The following is a 26,120-nucleotide window of genomic DNA, read 5'->3' on the forward strand; positions in this document are numbered from 1 at the left end:
AACCCATAGAAGGTCCCCAAAGGGAAAACCTGCTGTGGGCTCTGTGTGGGCACACCCGCTTATGACCAGTGTGGGATAAGTTTGTGTTTGCCCACAACCCCCACAGTTCACCCACACACCTTCCCACTGTGGGCACATCTACTGGGTTAGACCGCAGAGGGTTAAAGACCATGTTTGGAGCCTTGTACACAAAAATGGTTTGGGCCTCTACTGATAGCCTCAATCTTTATATTAACAGTTACAGCAGTCACACCCCTGATCAGTGTCTGCTTGGCATCCACTAAATAAAGTCATTGAACTGGACCATGTTGTAACATGTTTAAGGTGTTGGTGCCTTTTGCAGCATTTTAATCCCATTATTTGACAAATGTTATGACCTCCTGTGAGGTACAGACCAGCCAATTTTGCTGAGTAGAATTCTAGTATTATATGATTTGATATTATGAATATGTTACATGCACTAATTAGCAAGTATCTGTGACTGTGTATTACATCCATTCAGCTTATGGATGCTAAGTAAACTTGCTAGAATTAGCCTGTAACTGACTGATAGCACTTGTTGAAATATGGTCATTTTTGTCTTCCAAAATACAACAAGATGGCACTTTTCCATGCCAGACCTCTTAAAACCTCAAAAGCAGACTATATTGAAGATGTGTTGAGCTAAGTCAAAAGCATATTCCTCAGGAAATTGGCATTCACAAATCTAAAATGTTGGGAACCACTGTCCTAGTATTATGATGAGTATGACACATTTCTTAATAGCTTTCTTGAAGCCTGTGTTGTTTCTTTAATTTTCATGCTTGCCTGTCTGTTTGTTGCCCAGTTGAGCAGCTGCCCACCATCACAGCTCAGTCGCCCAGCACTCTCATCGCCTTTCCCTTTGACGAAAGCTTCCCCGTGATTTGTGAAGCCAAAGGGAATCCCGAGCCAGAGTGAGTACTTCAAAGGACGGGAGCTTGTTATTAGCAGTCAAACAGACACTAAATACCAAACAACACTTTAGCATCAACATGTTGCACTTCGATGCTTTGATTTGTAACTTTCGGTACTGAGTGTTCTACGGTCTCAGCTTTAAGACTTGACATTTTAACACTGGCTTTCTTTATGTAGATTCAGATGGACAAAGAATGACCAGGAATTCGACCCCTTTCAAGACCCCCGCCTGATGAAAGAAGAGAATTCTGGGACCTTTGTGATACCCAATAATGGGAACCTTACAGAGTACCAGGGAACCTATCGCTGTTACGCCTCAAACAAACTAGGCATCGCCATATCGAAGGAGATTGAGTTCATTGTGCCCAGTGAGTAACCTGCATCTTTGAGTGTGCGTGCAGATGTGTGTGTGTGAGGTGCTCTGTTACAGAGCTTTCAAAGTGATTCAGGGCCAGCAGCTCCCTGTAATGACTGCACCTCTCTGTTGTGAGCTTTTCATTGTATTGGACGTGGCAGAAAGTCATTGAGGTTCCCGAGCGCTCCACCCCTCGCAGCGTCTCATCTGTAGGTCTGCACCAGAAAAAGCATCGGGTGTGATCTAGCCTCTCCATCATTTCCTTTGCCTCATTTTTCATTTTGTTCCCAAGAACACTACATAAATTCTCCAAGAAAATCCACTCCACAGGGGACTTTGACTAAATTTGGCTGGGCTTCAACCGCTCAGCACTGGTGACAGGGCCATGAACAATAGCGGTAGGGATGTCTGTTTTGTTTCTGAGGGCCAGAACTGAAGATAATAAATAAATAAATAAATAAACAGAGCACACTAGGATTCAATCTATTGAATGATTCGCAGCACAGGTAAAACTGACACGTGCTACACGTAGAATTCAAGAATGATATTACTGCCACCTTCTGTTGAAAAGAAAAACTGCACCACACTATTTATTATTTTTTTCAACTCTAGTTTATCTTGTTTTCAGATGTTCCTAAATTCCCTAAAGAGACACTCGATCCTGTCGTGGTAGAAGAAGGCCAGCCATTTACTTTAAAATGTGACCCACCTAACGGTATACCTCCACTGCAGATCTACTGGATGACTATTAGTAAGTAATATCTCATGTTGTGATGAGTGCACAGTTTGGTGTTGACTTTCTTTTTTTTCTTTCTTTTGTGTCCCGTTTGGATCTTTAGCCATCAGAATTGTTGTCTTAAGGCCAAGAAAGATGCCAAGCGGATTTATTTTACCAAGTGGATCATCATGGCCTTGCCATATTGGTCCTTTATGATTGACCTTTATTATAATTATGAATTTATTTTGTTTTCAGTTGTGTTGACTTTCTAACTTGGTTAATTAAAAATAGTTTAGACGGTAAATTTCATAAGATATATTAGGCTTATAAAAATGTGTTTTGAATCACATGCTAATCAGAAGGAAAGTCACTGCAGACTCTCTTTTCAAAGCCACAGAACTTCTTTATATTCACGTTCCCACATACATGAAATATATCAGGTAAAATGTTTGTTATGTTTAGCTTTACTGAAGAGTTGGAAGAAGCCAGTAGTAAAATTATGGTATGGAGTGTTTTTGAACAGTTTAAAAGATTTTTTTTCCATGTATAAAGACACTTCACAGCCGTGGTGGCAGAAGTGTTATAGAAGTGTTATCCATTATATCAGTGCAGAAATGACTGCTTCAGCTGGTGGGGTTATTAGAGTGATGAGCTTTCTCTGCTTCGTAGGCAGTTTGGAAGTTTATACCAGAGATAAATAAGGTACAGAAGACCAAAATAAAGACTATTCTTCTAGGTCTTTGTAAAACAGTGAAACATTCATTCTCATTGTGCCACAGTTATTTAAAAATGAGAGGGGAATTCATTATTGTGTGCAGCTGTGTTTATGAAACATATAACAAGTGATCCAAATTAGATGATGGTAGTTGATTTTTACTATTCCCAAGCCATAAAATTTCAATCAATGTCAATCTGTAAACAGATATTTTTTTGTGAAGGTCTTAGTAACTGTCTCAGTGAAGTATTAGGAAAATTACTTCATTATGTTCCAATGTCGTTTAGCTGGGTTAAGCTGAAGTACATGGATTTAAATCAGCAGTTGTTCAATTAAAGATTGTTTACATCTACATGGAATCATTGCCACCGTCTTCCTGTGCTCAGATCTCCAGCACATTGAGCAGGATCAGAGGGTGTCCGTGGGCCTGAACGGAGACCTTTACTTCTCCCACGCAGTGGAGAAGGACAGCGGGAGAGACTACTGCTGCTTCGCCTCCTTCCCCAGAATACGAACGATCGTTCAGAAGACCGCCATGTCTGTCATTGTCAAGACAAGTAGGTGTCTCGTTGTTTTCTTTGTCTCCACTCGATTATTGTTTGCCTCTCAAACCAGCGTGACGTGTACTTTGATTTTGGAGCACTGTTCATTTACCAGCACATTCGCCGATACCGTTGTTGAAAGGAAACACTTCAAAAGCCATCCCAGTGTCACACTGTTTTGTTTGTGCGCGTCTTTTTGTTTCTATGATTTTATGATGTGACTCAGATGTTGGTGATGTGCATCATCCACATTTTTCACATGTTCATTGTGTGTGTGTGTTTTTTTTTCTTGTTTGTTTGTGTGTTTGTTTTTTTGGTCTCATCCGTCATGATTTTAGGAAAAAGTGACAGTTCTGAAAATGGTAAGTTATATTAGTGTATTTCTGCATGTGTATGAACTGCTTTATGCACAAGAAAGATGTGTGAATACGCTGTTCTGTCTTACTGTGTATTCTGTTCTTTTCAGCTAATGCAATTCTGGAGAGAAAACCCTCTCTTCTGACGCCCCCTGGTGGCAAATCAGAGATACAGCTGGTCAAAGGAGAGGACCTGAACCTGGAGTGTATTGCTGAAGGATTGTGAGTAATAATTTACCTTAATGTTTTAGAGTTACTATATTAGCAGTTATATTGCTATGTTAGAGTAGCATGGTGGTGTGGATGTGTTTGCATAGATTCTCTTCAGGTATTCTGGCTTCCTCGCACAGTCCAAAGACACTTAATTAGTTTGGTTGGTTGTAGGTGTGAATGGTTGTCTGTGTTTTCCCTGTGACAGACAGGTGACCAGTCCAGGGTCTAGCTATCTTTCTTGCCCTATGACTGCTGGGATAAGCTCTAGCCCTTCCAGGACCTTTAATTTTAGCCATGTAAAGGCAGTATGTCACTATTTTTAGGCTCACCATTTGTTCCCATTTTCTGTCAGTCCAACTCCACAGGTTGAATGGATTAAAATGGGCCACAAATTTCCTAGTAAAGGGAGATTTGAGAATCATGGAAAATTGGTGATTGTGCCAAGAGCTGAGCTGGAAGACAGTGGGAAGTACATGTGCAAGGCAAAGAATCCACTGGGAGAAGTTCAACATACCTTCACCGTGACAGTCGAAGGTAAAAACAGTGTACAGTGCAACACACTGCAATGTTGTCACATCTGGTTTGTCTACATTGATTTCATTATTTCTGTTTGACAAATTCGTCTAATCATTGATAAAAAGGGGTTTAAAGACCAGCTGCTGTGACGATACATTGTGTTAAAATCCTCACAAGTAAAAGTTCTGCTTTAAGAAAAAGTATGATTCTTCTGTTATTGTATATCAAATTATCACCTAACTCTAATGCTTTAATCTGTAAGTAAGATTCTATGATTAGTGGAAATGGAGCTAGTTTTTATTTAGTTAATATACTCTGTTCCCACTTTACGGATTGTGGATCTGCCAAATGGTTATCAGGTACAGGAAAGATTAAGAAAAGGCTCTGATGGCTGATACAGTTTTATTCTTATTTTCCTCAAATAAGCCTCAAATGGAAAAAAAAAAGCTTTAAATATCATTGAAAGATGAAGATCTGATTGCATAAACATGCATTTTCACTGTCAGCTTCCTTTGTTTTGATTGCTATGTTAAACATGGTTGTGTGTGTGAAAGACGGTGTTAAGAATAATTCCAAGTAATGCATAATAGTATAATCTCTATATCATGGTGGCAGGTGGTGAGGCTGAAGGCAGCGGAAGAGCCTTTTGTGGGTCCATTTCTGTGTGTAATCGGTAGTAAATGTAGCATTCATTTTTACTGAATAATACATATTGCGTAACTATTCCTGTGATTGTGTTCTCCTCTGTAAGTGCTCAGTGTCTTCTTTATACTGATAACATCACGCTGACTGTGTGTTCTCAGAGCCTCCAGAGTGGGTGTTTGAGCCTGAGAGTCAGCTCAGTATGATCGGCTCAGACGTGCACATCAAGTGCTCTGCCAGTGGGATTCCTCAGCCGACGACTACATGGAGGGTGAACGGTGGACCTCTGCAGGGTCAGTCCCACAGCAGTCTCACTTAAAGCTCACTTCACTTCTTTGTACTGCGAGCTCCTTGTGATTGCTAGACATGTTGAACCCCACAGAAAGGCTAAAGGTTGATGCTGTTTTGTTCAGTGTTACAACGTAGAACATGAGGAGGAAGTATCCAGAAGTGGGAAAGTACTCCAAGGATGATGAATGTGAACATAATTGTGTAGTATCTGTTGAGACACAACCATAGAATCTAAGAAAAGGCAAACAGAGACAAGTAAAACACTGACGTGAATGCTATTAATTAGGTTTGTACATTAAAGGTAATGTGCACTGCATGTTTGAGAATATGAGGGATATAAGACCTTCTATGGCTTCAAAAACCAAAATATGAAGTCACTTAAATCCCTGACAGCTGGGGAAAGTTTATTATAACAAATCTAGTTAGGGCTACGTTAGCTGCAGTGTTAACTGTTAGTGTGAAGCCTCTAGGCTATGTTCAAATTGTGCACAGGTACTTTAAACATTGCAATACAACCCCCCTAAAAACCATCCAAAAAAGCAAACAACCAATAAAACCAATTGTAGTACCCAGTTAGTTCACTGGGATTTAGTGTAAAAGGCCCCTGGTGGGGGCGTCAAGGTACTGCATGGATGCGTAGCAAAGTATTTTTCAATGAAATTATAAAATAATTTAAGTTTGTCATTTAAAATTGAAAATAGAGAGAACATATATTTATGATTAAATATTTATATATACTACAAGGATGATGAATGTGATCTGTTGAGATCTGTTTTGATTAAAGATTTTAGTGATTAATTAGCTTAAGAAGAGGAGTGAAAGAAGCCATCTATGTCCACTGTGAGCGACCATCTTTGAACAGAGGCGGGGGTTTACGACACCAACTCTCTGCCATCTATAATCCAGTTTTGAGATCCCTCCCCAGACGCCTTAACGCCCACTCACATCCTGGGCCATCTGACCTCAGGAATTCGCATGATAAGGTGGGGCCAGGTTTCACAATGAACACACCCGAAACTCTGGCTGATTGGGACCCACACCCAGTTTCACACCTTGGCTCAGGCGATTAGAGGATCATCAGGGGGTCCTTTTGTCCCTCTGTGGGGGGTTACTCCCACTAGGTTTATATCTGGGACTCTCCACCATTTGACCTTAGAACTGAAGAAGCTTCTCGGATGAGAGGTGAAACGTCTTCAAGCAACTTAAAGAAGTCCAGACGCTTTTCTTTCCAAGCTCCTTTGACTACGATGACCTGGATGACTGAGAACCTTCACAGACATATAGCTTAAGAACCCAAAAAATTCCTGTTTTTTCTCACTTTTTCTGTAACGCACTAAAGATACCACACCTCAACTCCAACATCTGAGTTTGTATGATTGCATGTGCCCGATTTCCAGGGTAAAACTGGTTGAAACAGAAGTTTACGTTGGTTTGCTGCTCCATCTTTTGGTACAGATTGGTAGTACACCAAAGTGTGGCCAGGTCCTAGGTCAACTTCAGCCGACATCACTTTAACACAACAAACACACAGATGTTTTAGACTTAAAATCAAAGTGATTGTTGCTTCACATTCTTTTGATGTTAGTTAATTTGGGAATTTCAGCTTAGCATATAGATTTTTTTTAATTGTGCTGGTTTAAAACTTTGTGTTCACTGAGTGTACCTTTGTATTATTCCAGAGTCCCCAGCACGAAACAGGAGGGTAATTGGTGACACCATAGTTATACATAATGCCCAAGTTTCTGACAGTGCTGTCTATCAGTGTGAGGCCTCCAATAGACACGGAACCATTCTGTCCAATGCAAACATCATGATCATGAGTAAGTATATCAGCGAGCCACAGTTTTATTAAATTCTGCTTCACCATCCGAGGTCTATGAAAATACCATCCATACAAAGTATTTGTGTCGCAGCGTACATGAATAAGGTTCAGACTTCCTTGTGAGACACAGAGAGATCGCTGACTGATGTGTCAAGCTCGAGAGCTGCCGCTGATGCTGGCATATGCCCATAAAACAGTGAGGAGCCCAGGGAAGGAGAGCTGTCTGCAAGCTGTATTCCTTCATTCAGGATGGCCATTCTCCCTGTGGAGCAACAAGCCCTGTTCCCTACCATTTATATGCTAACAAGTCCCTTCTCAATTCCATACCAATTCGAGTGCCACAAGACAAACATGTGCTGCTTTACAAGAGCAGATTAAAAAAAAAATCTGTTGTGCAGCTCAAATGTGGGGAGTTGCTTCTTGGTGACACAGGAGTTAATAAAGCTGGACAGTCTCTGAATGCTGAGTCCCAGTTGCTGCCTTTGTAAACAATTAGTAGAGACAGAGCGTTTTAATGGGAGGCTTTGGCTACAACTGATAAGGTGCACACACTCAGCGAACTCATTATTCCATTGTTTTCAGCTTTGATTTCTTTCTCACATTTGCTCATTTCTGACAACCTGTCAGCTGAATCGTTTTTTTTATTTTCTTCTTTTTTTTTCCTTTTTAAAAACACAACAAGCTCATAGTTAATGCACAAGTAAAGCAACACTGTTGTCACCTCATTTAACCTGCAGTTATCTGCCTATTTCCATTCCTGTTTTATCAGCTTTTAGAACCTAATCTAGCTGTGTGGGTTTTTTTTTTTTTTTTTTGTCGAAGCCATTTCCTCCACGGTGAAAAAAATATATTGTGCTTTTCTAACAGCACTGTTACGATGTTATGATGAGCGTCTCCTGCTGGTTTTTGCAGATTTGCAGCCCATGATTTTAACAAGTGAGGGGGAGGAATACTCTGTTGTGGAGAGGAAGGGAGTGACGATGCACTGCAAGGTCTTCAGCTCTCCTCCTTCTACAATCACTTGGTAAGTGTAGCTTTGTTTTACCAGCAGAGGGCAGTAGATCTCAGCTGGTCGATGCGTGCACTCCCTCAGTATACTGGCTGTTTCATTACCCACGACCTGCTATTTCTTCAAATCAAGCTGAAGTAGCCCTGTCACTCAGCTCTGATGTCCTGCTTTTATCGCTTCACTGCTGCCATAGTGTAGTAGTGTAGACCACCTGTATTTGCATTTATTTTTCTCCCCTCTGACAACATTTTTTGCATGTTCTCCAGGAGCAAAGACGACTCCCCTGAATCTGTTCATGGACCCAGGTTTACTGTTCATGAAAACGGGTCACTGAAGATCTACAATGTGGAGAGGGGTGACACAGGACAGTACACGTGTTTGGCCAAAAACACAGAGGGATCATCTGCTATCAATGCCATGCTTTATGTAAAAGGTAAACAGTTTTAGTCATTTAAAAGAATTGTGTTAAGCCTCACACGGGCCTCAAAATGTAAGTAACTTGGTCTTTCCTTTGGAAGATCCCACTCGAATAGTAGTGGCCCCGGAGGACCAGCGGATCCTAATAGGTACCACGGCCCAGCTCTCATGCCTGGCGGAGTACGACAAGTCTTTCAGCAATGACTTTGAGCTCCTGTGGGAAAAAGATGATATGGAGATAGCCCTCAACTACACTGAGAATTCAAGGTAGAATTTTTATTTATTTATTTGGTGAAACAGCACTGCAGACCTAATCCCAGCTGAAAAGCCCTTTTCCTTTGGTAAATCAATACCCCGTCTCCATGTTTCTACCGACAGATACTTTGTGGAGAACGGTGTTTTTCACATCATGAATGTGAGCCACAGCGACCAGGGTGTGTACACATGTGTGGCAAAAACTCCAGCGGACCAAGACGTGGCCTCAGCCCTCCTCATGGTGTTAGGTGAGCTTACGTGTGAGCGCTGCTTCGGGGGTCAAAAGTTCAGAGCACCCTGGTGCTACATTAATGCGCAGCAAATTCGAGAAGGCCACAAAATGTCAGGAAGCCAAGCGCAGAGCATGAAGGTGCAGACCGTGGCTTTATTAGCACAGCTTCTTTGAAGATGTTGTCGACATGTTAAAGTCTAAAGAAAACAGTGACGGGCAGCACAGCGATGCAGCTGGTTCCACATCCTCTGACTCCTGGGAACGATTGAACGTTTGCTCCCCGGGTCTTTTTCTTGCTGCAGAGATCTTGTGTCCCTGTGATTTTCTTTTTCTAAAAGCCGTGCCGTTACAATGATTTTCAGATGTCCCCGATGCGCCGGAGAACTTGGTACTGTCTGACCGCAAGGGCAGAAATGTGACGCTGAAATGGATCCCCGGGGACGACCACAACAGCTCAACCACAGGTAAAAAGGAGCATCCATGTGTGCAGGTGTCAGGACATACAGCGCAGAGAGGATCAGTGCATCTCGTAGCGAATGCCATTAATATGACAGACACATTCCTGAGCAGCATCCTGCATGTAAATAGATTTGTTTGATACCATCTTGTACAATATGAATCCATTATTGGTTCATCCAAGCATGAATCATGATTAGTCTCCCTGAGGAATGTACAAGCCCAGAGCAGGGTTTGAGGCGTTTTCTGCACAGCTGGTGGTTAGATAAGTAATCCTTTGGCAGGATTCATAGCGGTGAGGGAGACCTCTGATTGTCTCTATGCCTGTCAACAGAGTTTATTATCGAGTACGAGGAGAGCCACTGGGAACCAAGCAACTGGAAGGAGCTACTCCGAGTACCTGGGAACCGCAACTCTGCTGAGCTCAAGCTCAACGGCAATGTCGACTATTGCTTCCGAGTGTCCGCCGTGAACGCTGTGGGAACCGGGCGTCCTAGCGAGGCCACAGAGAGATACAAAACTCCTCCAGAAGGTCTGAGTTTCCTCCTTTCATCGCTCAGTATTTACCAGTAGTACCTTTTGTTAGGGTCTTCCAGCCCACTTGATACGCTGCTGCTCTGTGAACTTTAAAACACTCAGACCTGCTACATAATTGATTCCATTCTTGTTGAAACTCTGCTTTCTCGCGTGCCTCGTTCACTGGAGATTTCTTCCACTAGCAATGCTGACAAAATCTATACTCCTTTTCCTCCACAGCCCCTGACAGGAACCCTGAAAATATCAGAATCGAAGGTCATTTGCCACATGAAATGGATATCAAATGGGAGGTAAGAAATAGACTTTGGTCTTTTTTATTATCTTCTTTCTGCAAGTTCTGCGACGTGGCCTACCTTTACGTAGCACATTATTCCTATCGTTATAGTTTTGAGCAGTCAAAGAATTTCTGAGAACAGAGATAAAGTTTTATCAATGTTTCATAGGCTATTACCAATAGGAATTAAAGAAACAGAAATGGCCCATTTATGATATTTCACTCTAGAGATCTTTAAAGAAGCCCTTTTCTGGAATGTCCATGAATGAGTTCCTCATTCAAGGCTGCTCTCTGTCTTTGATTAGAAAGAGAAAGGAAAGCTATGAAGAAAAAAAAAATTCTTTTTAACACTCACAGTCATATATTGGCCTTTATTGTAGAAAGATGAATCTCTCCTTCACTTATTATCCGGTTGCCCCGTCATGGTAATGTAGCCCCTGAATCCTGGATTCATGAGCTCTCCTACTGTTAATGATTTGCTTTTGTGGATAATGGTATCTCATTCTATTTCTCACGGTCTGACTTCTGTGACGAGATGAATCTTTTCATCTATAAAGTCTCAGCAAGCACTATATCAAAGAAAAGCCTTGCTGCTAGACCAGGTCAATTGTTCCATTGTTTTATTAGATGGTGGGATAAAGCATTGTTCCAAGCAATGTTCACCGGACAAGTCATTTTTTTCCCCTATGGAAGGAGTGACATAGCGTGGTGAAATATAACAAGTATCTTACGCAACTGTGAAAGTCTCAGTGAAACCCACTCCATTCTTTCTTTTCCTGCTACGATACAGCCCCTGTTACCAATTGAGCACAATGGTCCCGGCTTGGAGTACAAGGTGAGTTACAGACGACAAGATGTGGAAGAAGACTGGAAGGAGAACACAGTGAAGAGACACTCATTCGTGGTGAAGAACACCCCAACTTTTGTTCCCTACGAAATAAAGATCCAAGCCAAGAATCGTCAGGGCTTTGGACCTGAGCCCAAGTTAGTGACTGGCTATTCAGGAGAGGACTGTGAGTATAAGTTAATTTTTTTTTCAGTATTCACAATAAAATGAGAATATGTTATGGGAAAGGGGAGTTTGAAGTTACTTCCTAGCAAATAAATATTACTGCAGCCGTCCTCCTCTCTGCGGAGCAGTTTTTTTTAAAGTTATTGTTTTGGCAAATACAAAACACATGGCATGGCTAAAAATGCCCTTCTAAAAAGAAAAGTTGGGGAAAATAAGCTGGCTTTTGCTGCAGTTTGTTCAAAGCTAAACAGAAAAGAAAAAATGAACATGTTTAAATGTTCTAAACCTCAGAACATTTAAACATTTTTTTCATTTTGCTTGTGCCCACATGACCTTTGGCAAAAACTTTCACTTTTTTGGCCTTTGTTAGCTTTATGCTAAACATGGAAAGAATTTTTGCTAGGTTGTCTAGCCACCTAACCAGGCCGAGGGTCAGACCCAGGCTTGCCACTCTCAGCCATGCAGCATGTGAGCGCATGCTGAACGCATTGAGCTAAACTGGCATCTTTAAATGAGTAAAATTGAAAAGTTGTTTTGAGTGCCCTTACTCTTGAAATAAGAGAAAAATAATCTTATTCTCTTTCTGGAATTTCAGCCAAACCATTGTCATATCCTGTAACTGAAAGCTCAAGATGAGCTGAAATATCTTAAGAAAACGTTGGACATATTTTCTTAGAATGAGTTTAATTTTGTGCAGTTGTGCAAAACTTGCTTGTTAAGAATGTTTTCTTTTTAGACAAAAAATAAGAAAACATGTTCATAAACAAGGTTTTTTTATTTTCTTGAAAATCATTTTTGCAGTGTGCTAGAAGAAGAAAGCACCATGTACCGTACTTTTTACTCTTTTTCTTTTGTTTAGCTTTCTTTTGGATTTGTCCTCAGGAGGTCACCTCAGGTCATGACACTTTCTCACTGCTGTGTCCTGAGTAAAATGGGATTTTAGGAAATGTAGCACTTGTTTTTGTTTTTTGTTTGTTTTTTCATTTTTTTGTGACTCCAAGTAGAGTTCCCTCCTCGTAGGTGTTCCAGTAAATCAGTGATCCCTAAATGTAAGCAAGCCGAGTAGTACTTTGTATTTTTGTGTTGTTTGGGTTTGTTTTTCCTTCCCTCACTTGCAGCCTGTTGTAGATTATAATGTGTGTTTGCCTTTGCAGTTCCCTCTGCTGCACCTGATGATGTAGCTGTGGAGGTGATGAACAGCTCCGTGGTCAAGGTTAGCTGGACACGAGTACACAAGGACAAGTTACATGGACATCTGGGAGGCTACAGGGTAATACCTCAAAACCAGACCTTTGCTTTTAGACACAGTTTAAAAGGAATGGCACTGACCTTGCTCTAAACATTTGCTTCTCTCACCTCACTCTGTCTCCTTTACTGGTGTCCAGCTCAATGTTTTCTTGCTTACAGCACCAGAAAAAAAATCACACTAACTCAGTCAGCATTCCTTCACACATGTACATATGTATGATGTTCAAAGTTTGATATCTTGTAGGCACTGCTGAGGATGTCTCTGTGTGCCTCCTTCCTGATGTAGATAAGTTGGTGGCGTCTGCGCAGTCTGGTGGACTCAAAGAAAAGTCCCGGAGATAAACACACGCTGGCAGTCCCCGGGGATAAGAACCACGCCACGGTACCAATTCTGACGCCCTTCTCCGAGTACAGCCTCATCGTCATGACCTTCAACGGGCGGGGCAACGGCCCAGGCAGTCATCCCGTCAACTTCAAAACCCCAGAGGGAGGTAAGATTGTGGAAAAACAGCATGGAGTGTATTGATTCACAACTACTGAAGGGAAAATCTAATAATAGCCAAGTAAACTGGGTTGCAGAATTTGACTGCTTTGTGTGTGTGTGTGTGTGTGTGTGTGTGTGTGTGTGTGTGTGTGTGTGTGTGTGTGTTTGTGCACGCCTTTGCAGTCCCAGAGAAAAATCATGATTTCAGGGTCACAGATGTACAGAGGCACACTGTCTCTTTGGCCTGGGAGCCGCCGTTGGAGCCTAATGGGATTCTCATTGGCTACCTCCTTAAGTACCATCTCAGTACGTATCCCTATTCCTCATCCTTACACTTAATCAACACACATATAATGGTGATGTTTCTGTATTGCTGTGAGAAGATGATGTGTTTTTCATCTTGTGTTTAATAGAGTTTACCCTCAGCTTGTACTCTGTAAAGAAAACAAACAGGCCATCTATTGCTCTGACTGCATATCGGCTTAACTGTTTCAAACCTTATCCTCTACACAATACTGCACTGCAGACAAGTATGTGCAGTACCTGAACAGTTTCTTGGGAAAAGAAGTGGTGATTGTCTAACCCATGATCCTTTACACAGAAAGAAGAATTGCTGCTCTGCTCTAATAAGGCTGGGGTCAGAGTGTGTGTATAGGAACCATGTCAGGGTGGTGTCTACTGGCCTGTGTCATGATCACGGCTCGGCTAGTGCTGAACAAGGCCTCTGAGTCACAGTCTGTTAAGGTCCGGTTTTACTGACCCCATCCTGTCTGCAGGAAACGTCCTCAGCGTAGCTCTGTCCCAGGGGACATCATCCCTGAACACATCCCACGTGTGCACACACTGTGCTGTCCTTAAATAAAAGTCATAACGAAGCTAATGACTAACTTCCAACAACGTCTTAGTGCTGCATTTCCCGGCTAATTGAGTTTGATTTGGCGGCAGCACAAAAAAAGGACCCAGCGTCACGCCGTATTTCAGCAGAGGACGTTTTCATTGTGCCACAGCAATAAAGCTGATGGACTCTTTGAAGTGTGACTTTTTTCTTTTTTTGAAGTCCCCTTGAAGGAAGTCATGTGTGAAACGTTGAGGATAATGCAGCCAGCTGTCAGTGTATCATCAGTGACACAAGTCATCTCAAGCTACGGCGCAGCTGTTTAAGACTATGCTCGTCTTCACAGCAGCCTTTAATAGCTTCACATTTCACCGGTTTCACAAGAGGCCCCGTTGTAACACACTGTTTAACGCAAGCCGGATCGACGCTGGGTTTAAAACACTTAAACTAACCTGCTTTGAAATAACACGTTTTTAGGATAAAGCCTTTCGATGGTGATATCAGCTCGTGACTTTATCTTTAACTAGTGCAGTTCCCCTTTAGAGGGAGAGTAACCCAAATTTACAGATGTCCCTTAAATCTTTCCCTTAAATCATGAACCTGCTGATTTGAAAAGAGGAGAGCCTGAAGGATACACTCACTGAATGTGTCCGTGTGTGTGTACCTGTTCACTACGTGGCCGCAGGTGTGTCTATGTGTGTGCGTGATCCCCCCCCCCCCCCCTCACAGATTGGACATCTGCCACTCTAGGGGAAACACTGATAACAATTTTTTGTTAAAATACCCAATCTGAAAACTGCACAGCCAAACAACCTCAAACTCTGCTCTGCACTTTCTTGGATCCACTGCAGTACCACTGGCAAATTTGAAATGGAAAAAATAAACTGTCGGCAGGGGAAAAACATAAGATCTAGTTGTGTGGGACACACACCAGGAGATGTGGAAATCATAAACATTTTCCCTCTACCTGCAGTCAGTAACAAGTTTTTATCAAGTTCTTTTCTGAATCACTTAAAGCTTGTATGAATGTAAAGACTGAGTAAAGTCACCCTCATAACTTGAGTGGGTGGCATATAGTCACATTGCCTTAAAGAGCTGTTAACCCGCTCTAAAGCCCGGGGCATCATATGTCAGTACAGGCTAAACACCCGTCTGACTGTCTCTCAGGGAGCTTGACAAGGCAAAGATAAGATTGTCATAAAAGTACAGATGGGCGCTCATACTCAACCTGTTTTGTCATATTGAAGTCTTTAATCCTGAGTACACAGATCATTTCACTGTTATGCACTGAAAATCCACTCAAGGCTTCATAAAATATCCACTTTATTTCCAATTATATGTGATGCAGATTGAGATAGGCACATATTTTTGAGCACTTAAGACCGTTCCAGTGAAGTTTGTACTGCGTTGAACTGCTATATCGACACGAGTGGGAGTTAAAAATGACCTTGGCTATAAAACTGTCTGTTTTTCTCCCATTTGAGCTAAACTCACACTTGCTGTCAGGTCACATTTCAGTGCTGGAGAGTCTTGGTTTGCTTCACGCTCCTCAAGGCCAACTGTGTTTGGCCCGCTAGGATGAAGAATATTTGGAAATATTGTTATTTGTCATTAGTGGAAGCGCCAAAGTCTGAAGCCTTCAGCCAGTTCACTCCATAAGAGCATACGGACCAGCTGTCAGGTCCGAGTTTTGCCGTAAAAGTGAGAAAGTAATGCCACCGCAGGGTGGAAACATGATGCTTGTGGCCTCTTTTTTTGTACCAGAGTTGATTGCATAATATACTAAAATTCGAGTGGTTTTGTCCCTGGAAATAAAACTGAGCAAAAAAACCAAAAAACTAAAGCAAATCAGGATGTCTGATAACAGCGGGTGGCATCCAGGCAAATAAGAGAAGCAGACCAATACATTCTTGTCATTGTTTCTGTTGCCTTCTACCTGAGAGACGTGGCACCTCTTTCACAGCAAAGGTCACCTCAACACCTGCTGTGTTTGTTTTTGTCACAAAGAACATGAATGCCACCTCCCTACCTACTGGGCTGCTTTACGTAGTGAAAAATGAGATCCCATCACAATGTAGGCAGAGAGCACACACCAAAAACTCAAACAAATTGCAACCATAAATTAGTGGAGCACAATTTTCTTTTTTGTTTTGTTTCAGGGTTTGTTTTTTTTTTGTTAATGGAGACATTATAGAGAGATTAATCCTGAAAAAGCAAAGAACAAGTTGCCTCTTTTTTTTAAAGCCCAAACAGGAAATGTACAAACCAAAATGACAAGTGACATTTGCTTTTTCTTTTCTTTTTTTGGCAGAGCTGAAATGTCCTGTGATTGTCAGTTGGAAGTATTTTGAAAGGCCACTAGAGAGTTCCCCAAAAACAAGGCACAGTCAAACATTTCACTGTGTGTCAAAATACTGGAGTCATTCAGTCAAAAGTTAAAAAATAAAATAAAATAGAAGAACAAAAAGGCATTGGGTACAAGGAAGAGCAGAGTATGGGATAAGAGGGTAACGACATTATGATATCAATCATATCAAAATTAAAGAAATCAAAATTCTATATGTATGGATAAACTATCATGACCAGAATTATTTTGGTATAGACATTATATTTTAAGAAAAGCTGGAAAGAATGGTTTTCTAATGTGGAGGCTTAGATGCATGTTCATGTGTGGTCACATCAGTAGATCAGAAAAGTAAAGCAGGTAAACAAATATGTTGTCACTAAGACACAAACTTCTTTGAGTTTCATCAGGCTGTATACAGCGTGCACAAGTACTTCCAGCAGAACTAATTGCTGACACCTTTTGGAGATGGGAAAAAACAATGTGGGAGTGTAGTACTAATATAAAGTATGCTGCCTGTCAGGCAAAAACACCTCTTCAAATGTAAAAACAAACTAGGTAAGGAAGCTGTGTTTTCAAGGGACTGAAATCTGTGAAACAAGTGTTCTTACTATGGTACATGTATCGAATATGAAGACTCTGCATAGTTACATTGTATGATCCTTACTGTGTATGAATTTAAAATGAGTGAGAAAATTCCTCTCGCGACCACAAGCTGTATATTAAAGGTGGATGAACCAGATGCAATGAGCAGCATACAGGAAGAACGTGCTGTGTTTTGGACTATTGGAGAACATGGAGAATTTACGTTTCTGTCACGACTAGTTGCTAGCCTGTACTGACCTTTGTACATCTGTGCTGCATTTCTGAATATAAAGCGTGGATAGCTATGGCAAGTTTTTTACCTTGAACCTGCAATGTACTCCTGGTAATTGGGTCGGATTGAGGTCAGATCACAGTCACGTCATAAACAAACTGCTCTGGACCAACCCGTCCAAAGTGTCTTGATTACTGTGTTCACGTCTGCACAAATGAACCACACCAAGGTGTAAAACGAACCAGAATCCAAGTTAAATGAACTTGAACACCACAGGTGTGAAAATACCCTAAAATAACTACCAACGGTTTCTCGTTGAGAATATCCACATGATCATCAGCAGCAAGACACAGCAATGTGAGGCTTCACAACAGGACTTCTCTAGCCAGTGGGTGAAGTCACAGTGGCTAAGTCTGTATGTTATATAGAGGCTATGCTTAATACACTGTAGGTGCAGACAATCCTGATATTTTACAGTGTATGTAATGCAGTGTAAGTATAAGAGTTTTCCCTTGTTGTTCCTTTGCCTTCTGTTAGGTGACTGTGACAAAATACTTACATTTACGTATTTTTTTTCCTTGCCTTACTTCTAGTCAATGACACAGAAGAAGTGGGACCACTGCAGACAGTAGATATTAGCAGACCTGAGACCACCACGTGGATCCTGCGTGACTTGGAGCCTTTGAGTAAATACAAGTTCTACCTGTGCTCCTGTACCACGGTGGGCTGCGGGCCTGACGTCAGCGACGAGTGCACCACCACCCTGGAAACAAGTGAGTGCTTGAAGGTCCAGAAAGCCGAGCCGATCGGGCTTTATGTGTGCGGATAAGCTTGCGTGGGCGTGGGGCTGGTTGAGCGTGGCGCTTTCTCAGTGGGGGAACATTGGGAATGCGGAGGAGCTCTGAGGAGCACAATTTGCTCTGGTGAACCGAGGCTAAGCAAAGCAGGTGACAGAGTCATTTTACCATTTCGATGTGGCATTGAACTAGTGCAATATGATATAAGCCTGAGCAGCCAAGCTTTTCATATCTCCATGTAAGTAATTTTTGTGGATAAACAATTTCATATGGCTGCAGTGGAGGTTTTCATTTGTCACTGTCATGAGAGAGCAAGTGCTTATTGATTGGACAGAGAGCGTGAGCTATGAAACAATCAGCTGAGAAAGAAAATTGCTTTGAGCAGAAAGGAAACTGAAGCTTTTATTACTGAATTGTGCAATCATGAAAGAGTTGCCGGGTAAGTCATCATAATAAGCCAGCTTGTAACATGTAATCTTTGCCTTTTAATTACATATCATTAGTCGAGGTCCACACACCATACTTCATCTGGCTCAAACTCAAGCCAAGCTCCTGTGATTGTGGTCGGTGGTACGAGTGATTGAAGCAGGAAGCTTTTTGCAAGTATCACTAAATGCGCTGTAGTCATAAGAAATAAGCAGGTGGCTCTTTCAATACAAATGGACAAGAAAATGAATGTAGTATGTCACTCAGGCTGTGTTATGTAAAAGCAGAACTCTCAACTTTGAAGTGCAGCACAGGTGATTAATATGCAAGCGATTACTTATTGTTTACTGTAAGAATCCTCACAATCACAGAAAGACACTTAATTGGCTCTTAGGGGTTGTTTATTTGCATGGTGGGGAAAAAAAACGCCGGAGAGATGATTACAGGAGGAATGGCTCATTTTATATGTATTGAGTTTTGTCAGACTATTACATGTGCGGGGGAGAGGTTCAAGGTCTGCGCATGAAAGCTATTTGTGGTAACACCTCCATCACTGTGTGCATACGTGTGTGTGTGAGGGTTTGTCTTAATGGTCCTCTGCTTGCTTTCACATATGCCACTAAAATAGTGCATTGCTTTGAGATGTAGCTTTGATCATGCAGTGTGTATTATAAATGTGCCTGTGAATGTGGACGTCTGCTTAGCCATGCAATGCTTGTCCCTTCTGTCTTTTTTCTTTTTTTCTTTTCTGCAGCTTCCATTTTGGCTCCTGCTGTTGGCCTCAGTATGTAGATCTGTTTATGCAGCAACTGTGGCATGTCATATGTACACATATAGAGAGCGTCAAACTGCTCTGAAATAGTGATAGAATAACTTTCATGTTAGTATGACATGCTCACCATTTTGTTTTTTAGTAGTGCTCGCATGCTTTTAGGTTTAGAAATATGGATGTGTGTAGCTGCTGTAGGGCTGAATAAATCATTGGGACTTGACTGTCAAACATTTGGACACTTTTTATTTGTCCTATGCAGAAGTTAGCAGCCCTAAACACTCAGCCTCTCTGCACATAATTGACCTTGTCTGCTGTTTGCCCTTGCCATCAGCAGAGAGCACTCTGATGCCTCCTTTCATTAGAAAACCGTCAACTTCTTCTTAGATAAAGTTTTGCAGCTTCCTCTCTAATAACAATTGGTAATGAGTAACCTAATTATAAATTCATATTAATCTTGGCTCATTAGCAGCTGTAAACGAATATTGACTTTTCTCCTAGCAACGGCAGGCTCGGTGCAACAAGCTGGGGTAATAAATGATGCCTTAAGAGCCAACCGCAGTAAGAGCATCAGACACGCCACGAGCTCGTCCCTTTTTCTTTCTTTTTTTGGACTGGAGTAAAAATGAAAAGGCACATCTCAGAAGTGTGAAATACAGTTTTGAAACTCTAGATCGTGTTTCAGATTGCATAGTCACTAATTTTAGAGTGTACTTAACAACAGCATGCATGCTAACAGTAGACGATAGCACCTCAAGCCCTTGCCCCAATTGATAACCACAAGGTCTGTCTTTTCTTTTCAGGCAAGTCAGCTTCCCCCTCACCTCCAAGCACTCCAAAGTCCCCTGTGACCAAACCCACTCGTTCCACCATAGGTAGAGCCACAGCACTTTCTGACACAGCAAAGCCTTAACCGTACAGCATCGACAGCAAAGGCTGAGGGATAAATGCAGAGGAGCATTGACTATTATAATGTGATAGCATCTTCAGGAATTTTTTTTCAACTAGTTTGTAATGTAAAATGGTAGCCATATTGTACTGTAAGCTTTCATTTCTCTGCTACACCACCGGGAAATCTAGCATACTAGATCTATATCCCGATCCCACAGTGTGGCAGTGGAGTGCAGTCACTTGAACAGGACAGATATGTCTAATTGTAAGTGATTGATTTGTTGGGCCCCATTCAGCCCTCTGTGTGGCAGTGTATTGACCCAGCAGTCACCTGACATTTCCATGTAATCTTCAACTGGGTAAACAGCAACACACCTCTGGGACAAGAAGAGGTCCGGGGACAGAGAGAAAACAGCAAGGAGAAACATCCTCCTGAGCCATGCAGAGAAGTATGAGCTCATACTGGGAGGGTGATATTTACAGGACACTGAGATAAGTGGAAGCTGTTGAAAGCTCCTGTATCAGAATATTTTCTGGTCTCTCCTTATTAAAAAAAAAGATTTCTGACTTTGAAGGGGTATCTTCCAGGGCATTCGTTCCCTGCTGGGTGAGCAGCTGCTTTCTGCAGAAGGTAATAGCAAGCTGAGGAACATGGTGACAAAACACGGCAGCAAGCCTCTGGATATTTTTAACTCAGATTGTCTATGTCAGTCGAAGTCATCACACACTTGCAATGACTAGAATTGCTATAGCTGGTGACTAATCCATCAACATTAGTCAGAGAGTGTCATTTGCAGTTGTTGGGATGGACAGCCCAGACACAGGTGTTCTTGTGAACTGAATTATCACCTGAGCAAATAAAGCACCTGAGCTTGAGGCACAGATGAAGATTTGCATGTTTGCTGTGGTGAAATGAAGTGGATTGTGCTTTGTTGACTAGCTTAGACAGCTGCTGTCAAAGCACACGTTTCCCATACTAATCATGCTCATCAATTACTGTTTTTCCCTCTTTCTCTGTTTGAGGATAAGAAGGATAAAATCACCTTGATAGGTATGTCTGAGGTAGATGAAGCTAGAACACACAAAATATTTTCACGGACCAGCCTTTAAGGTGTCGCGGATAATTACAACAAAATAAAATGATACGACCAAGACAAAAACTGTGATATTTTGTAAATATAATAATAAACGCAAATTCACTGTGTGTAACTTTATTAGCAGCGTCCTCCTGAAATGTGCCAACAACACTGAGAGTTGGCACATTTCAGGAGGAGCATTTCCTCTCTGCGCCTTAATGCTCTCTGGTCACTATGGTAATGCGTAAACATTTCTTTCAAAATAAGACACACAACTACAACGCGGGAAAAGACCCAGACTCGGAAACTGAGTTAATGATAAAAACCCTGAAAATTTCACACCCGAGCCTCAGCTTTCGGCCCGGTACCAAACGACTCACGGACCGGGCGTTGGGGACCACTGCTCTATGTGCACACACTTGGCGACTGTGGAGAGGAAGAACTCCCCTTTAACAGGAAGAGAGCAATAAAAACTGGATTTGTTTAAGCTAATTATTAATCTGAAAACTTTGTGAATTAATTCACTAAATTGAATTAAACACTGAAATATTTTTTTCATTCAACATTAAAGCTGAAAAAGCTTTTCTGCTTGTTGAGTTTCTAATAATTTGCACTTTACCTTGAGTTACCTTGAAAAATGCCCAACATTGTCTGGCTTCAGCTGCTGGGATTACATTTTTTTTGTTTGTTCATTGATGAAATACAGAAAGGCAGTGACACCGGTTTGGCCAAAAACTGTTTTTTAACACTTTAAAACTTCCAGGACTGTGAAATAACCATAATAAATCTCAGGGGGAAAAGTGTCTTATTAACATGTTATAGGGCTAACTTGACTTCATTCCCATGTTTCATTCATTTCTGCTTGTGTGAAATGTCCATCATGCAGCAGTCTTTGGTGTTAAATCGCTCTTCAGGTTTTAGTAGATTGCCATTCAGCTTTGCAGGCTCCACCTGTGGTTCCATTTCCCTATCCACATTACTCTTGTCCTGTTGTGAGAGTGACCCAACGTCCCCTTCTGTCAGACATAATTGATGCCTAGTGTTAGGAAGGAGCACGCTTGCCTCTTCCTTAGAAAGCATCCTTTATCCTGTAAACACACACGATTGCTAACACTTTGATCTGCTTTGTCCTCTACTAACCCTTCTCTGCCATTTCTCCATTTCTTTTCCTCATCTCGTCTTATCCCCCCGTCAGTCCCGACCCTGTTTAATGTTAGCTCTGCTGTTAGCGACAGCTCTGCAAATATCAGCTGGAGATCTGGAGGAGAGCATGCTGAGTTTTATATCACATATATGAACAACCGTAAGCTCAATCTCTGTTGGTTTATGAGTAAAGTAGAATGAAACAGTAGGTGACACATCTGCACCTTTGTGTCTTTTCAACCATTTCTACATTAGATAAAGGTGGTTGTGTGTTTTCATGTGTACTGACACACTGTTGATTATTCACTCCTCTGCACAGGTGAGGGTCACTGGAAGATAACAGAGGCCTTAAACACCTCTAAGACTTTCCACATCATTGACGGCCTTGAACCTGAGACTGAGTACACTGTGCGCCTTATTCCTAACAGCCGGGTTTATAATTCTAGTATATTTGAAGATGTTATCACTACAGGTCCAACAGGTGAGGAAGGGGACAAAAAAATGGCTTAAAGTATGAAAAAAGCAGAGCTAATTTACCTCCCTTTTAAAGAAAAAAAGAACAGGTGCAACTCGCGTGTCCTTGAACGGTGACTCAGGCTGCGATGTGTGGTCGTTTACGGTGTCACGAGGATTTAAATTTGGCTCACTAAGAAGGAATTACATTTGTACAGCGTTCCTTACTTGATTAATTAGACAAGCAGGATTAGCTGTTTAATATTAATATTGGAGCGTTTCCATCAGCGGCGCGCCCTGCTGCCTGCTGCCTTTGCATCAGATAGGCTCCGTCGATGTAAACATTCAATCAAGTGTCCTGATGAAAAGGCCAAGGCGAGTCAAAGTCACCCAATATTGTTCTCCTCAGGTCTGGCCAGCATTCACGGAGGAATATCTACCAAGGGCTGGTTTATCGGGCTGATGTGCGCCATTGCTCTCCTCACACTCATTGTGTTGATCGCCTGCTTTGTCAACAGAAATAAAGGAGGGAAGTATTCCGGTAGGTCCTCACTTTACAAGCACACACGCTCATCACCTTCCTTGAATACTAATTGCTGCTCAGAGCATCATTATAGTTCCATTTTGTTGTTTGTTGACATGAAAAAAATGATCAATCATCCCAGAAGCCATTACCGGAATATGTATGATGATAGTTTTCCCCTTTTTTTTTGTTTCCCCGGCCATTATAATGCAAATTTATACATAAAATAGGCTGCTGAATTGAAAGAAAAATAAGCATTTGTACTGTATGACCAGCATTTGAATTTTGCATTATTTTTCCAGCCAACAATCTAAACAAAGTGCAGAGCCCACAGCGAGACAAAATGCAAATGCTGCACATGAGCAGGCTGCATAGTGAATAGTGACAGAAGCTCTGTGGTATCTCAGCACTAGTCCTCCTACTGGGGACACGAGAGTCCTTATCAGCTTTATTATTCACGGCTAATGGCCTTCAGGTTTGTCGTCTGGCCAGCGATCGTTTCACTCGTCAGCAGAAATAAAGAGCGAGATGCAGCTCTGTCCTTTGTTTCCTCATTAAGTTCTCATTAGCGACAACCTTTTCTTTCATTTGCCTGAGCCATGTGCTTTTTTCCCTTCTCCCTTCCTTCGCAAAAGGAAAACATTTAGATTTAAAAACATAAACCAAGGCTTCATTTTTTCCTCTTTAAGGAAAAAAAGACCCCAATAAATATAGAAATTTATACACACACACACACACACACACACACACACACACACACACACACACACACACACATATATATTATATATATATATATTATATATATTATATATATATATTATATATATATATATATATATATATATATATATTATATATATATATTATATATATTATATATATATATATGTATGTGTGTATAAAAAAAAAAAAAAAAAAAACACCCAGCACGCCCCTGCGGGCGGTTTATCCTTCAAGCTCGGGTCCTCTACCAGAGGCCTGGGAGCTTGAGGGTCCTGCGCAGTATCTTAGCTGTTCCCAGGACTGCGCTCTTCTGGACAGAGATCTCCGATGTTGTTCCCGGGATCTGCTGGAGCCACTCGCCTAGCTTGGGAGTCACCGCACCTAGTGCTCCGATTACCACGGGGACCACCGTTACCTTCACCCTCCACATCCTCTCGAGCTCTTCTCTGAGCCCTTGGTATTTCTCCAGCTTCTCGTGTTCCTTCTTCCTGATATTGCTGTCATTGGGAACCGCTACATCGATCACTACGGCCGTCTTCTTCTGTTTGTCTACCACCACTATGTCCGGTTGGTTAGCCACCACCATTTTGTCCGTCTGTATCTGGAAGTCCCACAGGATCTTAGCTCGGTCATTCTCCACCACCCTTGGGGGCATCTCCCATTTTGACCTCGGGACTTCCAGGTTATACTCGGCACAGATGTTCCTGTACACTATGCCGGCCACTTGGTTATGGCGTTCCATGTATGCCTTGCCTGCTAGCATCTTGCACCCTGCTGTTATGTGCTGGATTGTCTCTGGGGCATCTTTACACAGCCTGCACCTGGGGTCTTGCCTGGTGTGATAGACCCCAGCCTCTATGGATCTTGTACTCAGAGCTTGTTCTTGTGCTGCCATGATTAGTGCCTCTGTGCTGTCTTTCAGTCCAGCTTTGTCCAGCCACTGGTAGGATTTCTGGATATCACCACCTCCTCTATCTGTCGGTGGTACATACCGTGCAGGGGCCTGTCCTTCCATGATGGTTCCTCGTCTCCCTCCTCTTTCTTGGGTTTCTGCTGCCTGAGGTATTCACTGAGCACTCGGTCAGTTGGGGCCATCTTCCCAATGTATTCTGAGATGTTCGTTGTCTCATCCTGGACTGTGGTGCTGACACTCACCAGTCCCCGGCCCCCTTCCTTCCGCTTAGCGTACAGCCTCAGGGTGCTGGACTTGGGGTGAAACCCTCCATGCATGGTAAGGAGCTTTCTTGTCTTTATGTCAGTGGCTTCTATCTCCTCCTTTGGCCAGCCTATTACCCCAGCAGGGTACCTGATCACGGGTAGGGCGTACGTGTTGATGGCCCGGATCTTGTTCTTACCATTCAGCTGACTCCTCAGGACTTGCCTGACCCTCTGCAGGTACTTGGTGGTTGCAGCTTTTCTAGCGGCCTCTTCATGGTTCCCATTCGCCTGCGGGATCCCCAGGTACTTGTAACTGTCCTCTATGTCTGCAATGTTGCCTTCTGGTAGTTCAATCCCCTCAGTTCTGACTACCTTCCCTCTCTTTGTTACCATCCGACTACACTTCTCCAGTCCGAACGACATTCCAATGTCATTGCTGTATAGCCTGGTAGTGTGGATCAGTGAATCGATGTCTCGTTCACTCTTGGCATACAGCTTGATGTCATCCATGTACAGGAGGTGGCTGACAACTGCTCCGATCCGTAGTCGGTATCCGTAGCCAGTCTTGTTAATGATCTCACTGAGTGGGTTCAGGCCTATGCAGAACAGCATATATATGTAACACACACACACACATATATATATATATATATATATATATATATATATATATATATATATATATATATATATATATATATATATATATATATATATATATATATATATATATAGCAGACCTTCGTGAAGTACCCTCAGAAGGTCTGCTAGATGATGTTAATGCAGCACTACGGGCAATACCTACAACCACGATTACCGACACTAACAGAGGGAAGGTAGTCAGAACTGAGGGGATTGAACTACCAGAAGGCAACATTGCAGACATAGAGGACAGTTACAAGTACCTGGGGATCCCGCAGGCAAATGGGAACCATGAAGAGGCCGCTAGAAAGGCTGCAACCACCAAGTACCTGCAGAGGGTCAGGCAAGTCCTGAGGAGTCAGCTGAATGGTAAGAACAAGATCCGGGCCATCAACATGTACGCCCTGCCCGTGATCAGGTACCCTGCTGGGGTAATAGGCTGGCCAAAGGAGGAGATAGAAGCCACTGACATAAAGACAAGAAAGCTCCT

The 26,120-nt window shown here is 42.2% G+C and overlaps 1 protein-coding gene across 16 annotated transcripts in view; it reads left to right on the forward strand.

Annotated features, from left to right (window-relative positions):
* chl1b (cell adhesion molecule L1-like b) overlaps nt 1-26,120 on the forward strand; it is an 82,202-nt gene that overhangs the window by 50,379 nt on the left and 5,703 nt on the right. For 7 of the 16 annotated variants that reach the window (XM_026168923.1, XM_026168921.1, XM_026168925.1 and 4 more), the window contains 27 exons: nt 827-935; nt 1,114-1,304; nt 1,920-2,042; nt 3,111-3,281; nt 3,605-3,628; nt 3,733-3,844; nt 4,188-4,369; nt 5,155-5,286; nt 6,964-7,104; nt 8,019-8,130; nt 8,382-8,548; nt 8,634-8,799; nt 8,911-9,035; nt 9,382-9,483; nt 9,810-10,007; nt 10,232-10,302; nt 11,077-11,299; nt 12,158-12,193; nt 12,453-12,568; nt 12,833-13,037; nt 13,214-13,336; nt 17,620-17,799; nt 19,004-19,033; nt 19,822-19,893; nt 22,181-22,288; nt 22,448-22,609; nt 22,991-23,122. In XM_026168923.1, the coding sequence (XP_026024708.1) occupies nt 827-935; nt 1,114-1,304; nt 1,920-2,042; nt 3,111-3,281; nt 3,605-3,628; nt 3,733-3,844; nt 4,188-4,369; nt 5,155-5,286; nt 6,964-7,104; nt 8,019-8,130; nt 8,382-8,548; nt 8,634-8,799; nt 8,911-9,035; nt 9,382-9,483; nt 9,810-10,007; nt 10,232-10,302; nt 11,077-11,299; nt 12,158-12,193; nt 12,453-12,568; nt 12,833-13,037; nt 13,214-13,336; nt 17,620-17,799; nt 19,004-19,033; nt 19,822-19,893; nt 22,181-22,288; nt 22,448-22,609; nt 22,991-23,122 (3,513 nt within the window). The remainder of the gene's footprint in view (nt 1-826; nt 936-1,113; nt 1,305-1,919; nt 2,043-3,110; nt 3,282-3,604; nt 3,629-3,732; nt 3,845-4,187; nt 4,370-5,154; nt 5,287-6,963; nt 7,105-8,018; nt 8,131-8,381; nt 8,549-8,633; nt 8,800-8,910; nt 9,036-9,381; nt 9,484-9,809; nt 10,008-10,231; nt 10,303-11,076; nt 11,300-12,157; nt 12,194-12,452; nt 12,569-12,832; nt 13,038-13,213; nt 13,337-17,619; nt 17,800-19,003; nt 19,034-19,821; nt 19,894-22,180; nt 22,289-22,447; nt 22,610-22,990; nt 23,123-26,120) is intronic. The other 9 variants (XM_026168930.1, XM_026168928.1, XM_026168929.1 and 6 more) reach the window with 9 other exon arrangements.

The sequence above is a fragment of the Astatotilapia calliptera genome, chromosome 5 (assembly GCF_900246225.1).
Source record: "Astatotilapia calliptera chromosome 5, fAstCal1.2, whole genome shotgun sequence".
In the NCBI taxonomy this organism is placed as follows: Eukaryota; Metazoa; Chordata; class Actinopteri; order Cichliformes; family Cichlidae; genus Astatotilapia; species Astatotilapia calliptera.